Source organism: Sphaeroforma arctica (assembly GCF_001186125.1).
Source record: "Sphaeroforma arctica JP610 unplaced genomic scaffold supercont1.266, whole genome shotgun sequence".
Classification (NCBI taxonomy): domain Eukaryota; class Ichthyosporea; order Ichthyophonida; genus Sphaeroforma; species Sphaeroforma arctica.
Window position 1 is genome coordinate 30631 of NW_014040292.1, and position 6947 is coordinate 37577.

General features: G+C 45.3%; 1 protein-coding gene across 1 annotated transcript in view; it reads left to right on the plus strand.

The window, feature by feature from the left end:
• Positions 1-457: 457 nt before the first annotated feature.
• SARC_04613 (hypothetical protein) overlaps positions 458-6947 on the plus strand; it is a 9934-nt gene continuing 3444 nt past the window's right edge. Inside the window, exons 1-7 of the mRNA XM_014301542.1 lie at positions 458-599; positions 1253-1644; positions 2209-2548; positions 3236-3520; positions 4421-4756; positions 5568-5778; positions 6322-6440. Coding sequence (XP_014157017.1) covers positions 475-599; positions 1253-1644; positions 2209-2548; positions 3236-3520; positions 4421-4756; positions 5568-5778; positions 6322-6440 — 1808 coding nt within the window. The 5' untranslated portion in view covers positions 458-474. The remainder of the gene's footprint in view (positions 600-1252; positions 1645-2208; positions 2549-3235; positions 3521-4420; positions 4757-5567; positions 5779-6321; positions 6441-6947) is intronic.

Genomic DNA, 6947 nt, shown 5'->3' on the forward strand with positions numbered 1-6947 from the left:
ATACTATATATATATATATATACTATTATATATATATATATTAATATATAATATATATATATATATATATATATATATATATATTATATATATAAATGTTATATATATTTATATTTATTTGGTGCATTGGATACCATATGCATAAGATTTTGAAGTGTGCAGAGCATCTTGTATATTTTAATACGCAGTTATGATCGCGTGTATGTTTAACATCGAGGGACGACTATATGTGTGCTGGTCTAGTACTAAATGTCATACTAAACAAGGTCAACCAAAAACGATGAATATCATCAACACGACTCCGAAGGATACAACCCCACCTACAATTATGCCAACAATTGTTAATCCTCCTCTATGCATAAAAGCAGCCATGCGTTTGTTCACACACACTTTCATACCTCCATGTGCCTGATATGTGTATCACTGCACCCACACACACAGGTGAAGAAACTCGGCAAGGTCCTTGCGCGCAGCATGAGCAAGAGAGAGAAGAACTCAGTCAATGCCACAGAGAAAAGTGGTGACAAAGCGAACATGAGGGCCAATGGAACCTCAAAGAACAACAAGCACTCGACTGATAACTCTGGATACGCTGTCAGGTGTGTATGTACTTCTAAGCGTGGAGTTATCGCGTATCTATTGGGGTGTGGTGTATATATGCATGATTAGGTGCCATAGATGTATGTGTGTAGTCGGATGATTTAGGTTGATCTACTGGTAATTCTTTGTGTATATAGGTGCGGTATTGTATGCGCGTATGTATATGGGCGTTTAAATAGGCTTCATTCAGTGTAGTATGTCAGCGGAAGGGAGTGTATGTTGGGCCACAAAACTCTTCTAGATAGTTTTGCTTATATATCTAGAAAGTTGGCATACACTCTTTACAATCAATGCTGGACTTTGCTGTTGCATTCTCAAGAACGCTTGTTACAAAGCAGTGAAGTGTATGTGAACTGTTACAAATCAGTGAGGTGTATGTGAATTGTTACAAATCAGTGAGGTGTATGTATGTGTGATCCATGTATTATCCACACATACAACCTCGAACAGACTAAGACACGCACACGTACACAAGCATCGACAAATGCGCACAGATACGTACGCGAACATACACATGTACATTTTACAAGCCAAACACATGTGCAGGATACACAAACAAACACGTACACGTACACGTACACCTACATGTACACGTTTACGCTCAGAATACATACTCACTCTAATACGTGCACTTATATTTACACAAATGCAGCGGCCAGGCGAAGGAGGACGATCGCCGGACAGGCGATGGGGACGAGAAGCGCAAGAGGGACGGAAGCAACTACAATACAAACATCAACAGCAGACAGAAGCTAGCCGTCACACGCAGCACCAACACCATACAAAGCATATCCGTCAAGGCCAGTAGTCTCAGAGCGGTCCAGTCCAATGGGACTGCGCCGGAGAGGGATAGCGGAGATGCTGGATTGGATGTGAACAAACAGGCTGTGCATGGGGTTCGCGAGAACCTTGCACCCACTCCTTCGGGTGGGGTTGGGGCGGGGCATAATATTACGCCTGCAGCGGAGAGTATAGGCAGTGGTGTGGTAGAGGAGGAGGATGAAGACGAGGTGTACACAACTGCGCTGAAGGGCGCAACTCTGAGTATGTGGGCGTGGGTGAATCTGTGTGAATCGGTTGAAGTGTGGTGTAGTTGGGTGTGTTAGTCTTGTGTATGTGTTGTGAAATTGCCCGTAGATCGTCAATACCGCGTACATCAATATGTGGGTGCAGCCTGTCGATATCTGTGTTGGTTCCCTGCGTGTACAGGTGAATACCGGTATGGATTGGTAAGCGTCTACAACCCTGTAGTCATACGTTTAAGTCGGTGAGGTGTGAAGGGTATGATCAACCATCTGTCGATGCATGTGCACACCTACATGCATGAACGCACTAAACTCAACCCTATTTGTATAAATATGAATCCAGTTTTATTCTCTGCGGATGTATATACAGGACCGCTTGGTCTTTGTGCATTTATGCTAAGTATTTGGAAACAGAAGAGTACCTCAGTCTATGTTCTCAGCGGAGAAAATCTGGACCTTAGCCGGTTAAGAGAGGTTTCTTACTATTGGGTTCTATATTGTTTACTGATGCAAAAATGGGAATCCGTGAGATTTTTTGTGCTGAATATTTCGCTTCTTTTTCCGTTTTACTCTCATTGACTAGGCGCGTCGGGCTGTGACGATCAGAAGACCACTACCCAGCCACTGAAGGGGCAAACCACCACAGCCGTAACTCCTCTGGAAGCACTCATCTCACACGCAGATACAAGCATGAGCAAGAAAGCGAGCGTGGACAGCGGACTGTATATGGAGGAGTCCCAGGACACGCTGCCAAGCCTGAAACAGACCAAGCCTAAGTATGGCAAGACAAAGCATCTGCCTATATCCAACCATCACATCACGGCGCAGCAAAAGACGGGCACGAGTCGTGAGAGAGAACTGCCGTTGCGCAAGACGCAGAGCTCGCTGGGGCTGGCTACGGGCATCATGCATATCAGTGATCGGTAGGTGGTACTTACATGACTGCATGGTTATACATGTGTACGTTATGTTGTGGATGGATGGGTTGTTGTGTATATATACGTGTAGTTGTAGTATGTAGCGTACATAAGTGCTATTAGAGCCTGTTGTACTACTACAGATGGTCATAGATGTGCCAACATTATGCAGAGCTTGTTGGGGCTAACTGCGATCATCGTGTACATCATGCTTGTTCAGTTCCAGCATTAGTCGATTACCAAGCCGGGTGCCCGTCAGGTCCAGTCTTTTCAACTGTGGCGATTGATGTGTAGTAGATCGGTGCAAGTGATACGGGTGTCAACTGTATAGCATGAATACGAACCAGGACACGCTTTCAGAAATCGGTAGTACGCTTACCTATACATACACGGCGCTAAATGAAAATGTTAAATACGCTTATAAATCGGAATTAAATATAGTTCACATACACATATGCGCATATAAACACACGTATAAATACATATAAAAGCATATTCTCATATGAATATTCACATATATATATACTTCTATATGCATATATATATATATATATTTATATATATATATATATTGATAGATAGATAGATAGATGGATAGATATATAGACACATATATATATATATATATATTCATCTACAAATCAAGTATACACATTCACACACGCACACATGTACTCACGCCCGCCCCCACAGCGTGCCTACCAGCTATGATAAGAAAGCCAAGTCGTTCTACGCACAATCCGAACCCGGCCTCTCATCCGCCAAGATAGCGCCGTCGACTAAGAACCGAGAACGCCGAAAGAGCGAACGCACTTCTACCAAAAATTCGCACAAGGTCAGCCATGCGCGTCGTCGGCTGACAGATGACTCAGGGCCTGCCCAGGCACGTAGGCGTACTATGACACGGTCTAACAGCTGCTCGACGCTATTTGTTGAGCAGACGGTGAGCAATCCGGATCTGGACAACATTCTCAGATGGTATGTGCATATGGTTTTGGTGCCAGGGTTATGTGCATGATCGCTATGTACTATATTTTTAGGGTTTTAGGGCTTTAGGATCTGAAAATTATAAAACACCTAAGAGCTTTGCTGATATCGTATGGGATGCCGCGTGTGATTACAGCTGCTTGTGCATTTTGATGTGTAAGCAGAAAGTAGATAGACGCAAGCATGGTATAGGCTGTAGGAGAGGAGTGAGAACCATATAAGTGAAGTAGAGCATGGGAAAGTCTACTAACAAAGGCTCGAAGGGCTACGTTGGTCCTGCCAGGCCTATCCATACTTCCTGGATTCTTAGTTCAACATCGCACTACACACGAGTACGCAGTGTCTATATGGTCAAAGCGAACGAAGCGCATTTAGACAGCGAAGGCAATCGACTGATTTCACTACACCTTCTAAACGCAAACGATAATTCCTGGTCCATTGTTGAGGTGTCGGCCGTCACACTCTCCTATATTCCTAGCTACATCTCTATTTGTTGTCTACGAACATACAGTATGGCGATTGCGGCTCACCTACATGCAGGTCTTACGGCTGCCACGGGATGGCAACAGACCCTTCTCTCAACACATCCGCTACCCTCTTTATGTACGCACCAGACGCTATATTGCCTGTCATTCCTAACCATAAACACACACGCACCCACACACATCTGAACAACCATACCCACACACATCTGAACAACCATACCCACACACATCTGAACAACCATACCCACACACATCTGAACAACCATACCCACACACATCTGAACAACCATACCCACACACATCTGAACAACCATACCCACACACATCTGAACAACCATACACCAAACCTACCACACTTTCCTGTATCCTGCATAGACCTTCGGTTTCTCTCTCTGCAACCACACAGCATGGCCATTGCCTTCCACCTGCAATTCCTGCGGCTGCAACGCGAGGTCAACCGACCCCGCACCTCAGCCACCGTCGCTCTGCGCCAACCCGCCAGCAACATGAACGACAGCTCTGATGCGCTATTTTTAGACAGCCAATCAAAACGCTCGACGGCGAAACACGTGTCAACGGCCAGAGGGAAACCAAGTTCACACAAGCACTCGCGTGAAGCAACGCATTCGCGCGTGCGCAGTGGAGGGTTTGATTCGCTCGGGCCCCAACGGTTTGACGCCCATGTGGCGTTGCCCGAGTTCCCCTCTGAGTTCGATGAGATGAAGCATCCACTGACATCGAGGTGAGTGTGCGTGTGCATGCATGTGTGTACGGGTGTATGGGTATGTTTATGTTTATGTGTACGTGTGTATGTATGTATGTGTATGAATGAATGTATGTATGTATGTGTGTATGTATGTATGTATGTATGCATGTAGGTATGTATGTGTGTGAGAGTTTGTGTGTATGGTTTAGTGTGTGCCGCATTTGCTTCATATAGGTGTGTGAGAGTGGAATGAACTCAAGAATGCGGACATTAATGCTACTGAAGTCTTCCCACTGTCGTACACTCGGATGGGTTGCATCTCACAGAATCCGATGCACACTGTAGAGAATCCAAGTGTGCGTGTGTGTGCGTTGTTTCTATCGAGTAGGTGTGCGTTCTGATCCTCTGGAGAAGGGGCTTATCCAAAGCGTGTATATGTATCCATATCCAACGACTTTATATAGGTAGTCTTGGCAGAGGTGTGCTTTATAGAGTATTCATGGTCTTCTTGTCGATTGTTAAATTCAGCACCACTGTCACTGTGATATTGTGAGACTACTAGTTCAGGCGTCCTAAGACACACAGAACATACTCTCACACAACACCCGACACTGTGTGGGCACAACACCACAAACACACATACACCCTCAGGACATCAATTCTTGTATCCACCAGACCTGTGTACAATCATCTATCACATCCTTACAGAAGTGTCTCTATCTTTCCATAGGGCGTGCAGGTACCGGCACACCTAAACATTTCCACATGCACACACGCCCATCGCGACATCACCCCTCTCATCCGAAAGCTCACATCATCACCTTGAATACACGCACGTGTTCTCCAGGAGGGTGCCGTCTATCTACTCGAAGGTCATCCCTTCGGCCTCAGACACATACGACTTCCTGCGAGCGTTGTTCAGTGCTGCGTTACTTAAGAGTGAGGTGGCCATTGTGTCTATGGTGTACATCTCGCGCCTGTCCGATCAGGGCGGTGTGGCTCTACAGCCGGCCAACTGGAAGCGTGTGCTTCTCGGTGCCTGTATGCTTGCGAGCAAGGTTAGTGCATATATACATCTCCAGCTCAAACATATGGAAAGGCTTGCGTGTCATGATATATGTATACATGCGTGTGTGTAGCTTGTGCCTTTGTTTAGAGGCATCCCCAACTGGCGCGGTGCGATGTGTGTGTATTGTAGTGTGGCGTGAATGGATTATGTACGAACAGTACGTCCGGTGCTATATGCAAAGCTTCTAAATAATAAAGTATATGCCAGGGTGGATAGGTGCAACGCTTAAAGGTAGTTGTAATAAGATAATGAGGGTTGTTGAGGGGACGAAAAAGGTCAGTACAAATGTATATTCGTACAAAACGTCTTAGAAATGTCGCCTCCACCAGCGAAGATAATTGCAAAAAAAGGTCGATGGCAGAAGAATAGCATATTTGACTATTTAAACTTGTGCTTGAATGGAAGGTATAGCGTATGCGCCCAAATAAACCCGTCACAGGCCGGGCCAAGTTACTTTCACATATGTTTGCACGGTTGCGATCACAATCTTACGCTTTTCCTCCCGGCGAATACGTATTAACGTTAACCATAGGTCTGGGATGACCAAGCAGTGTGGAATACGGACTTCTGCGATGTGCTCCCGGATGTGGCCGTGACGGATATGAACGCCCTTGAGCGTGTGGTGCTGGAAAAGCTAGCCTATGATGTCAGGTATGTTGTTGCCGTGCTCTACATGGGATTGGATCTCAAGTTTATTTGCGTAGGGATTCTCTATATGCACACATGGTAAGCGTAAAACGAACTTGCGGAGGTTAACGTTATTTCGCTGTCCGTGTATATACGTATAGAACTTGGGCCTTCATAGACTGTCTTTGTTTACGGCGAAGAGTTTGCCGTATCAACTAACTACTAGATGAGCACTTCTTTCGAACTCTTGTTAAATTTGTAACTAGATATCACTCTCGCTCATAACCGAAGAAAACCAACTCCACAGAATGCCAATGATGTGCTGATCACATTCATCCTGCGTATGATGTCAAGCACCACCATGTACTGTGCAACTGCGAAGTCAATGCTGTCGTCAATCATACTATATAACCTGAATGAAGGTGCATACTCGCACATTGCCACACACACACACACACACACACACACACACACACACACACACACACACACACACACACACACACACACACACACTACACACTACACTAC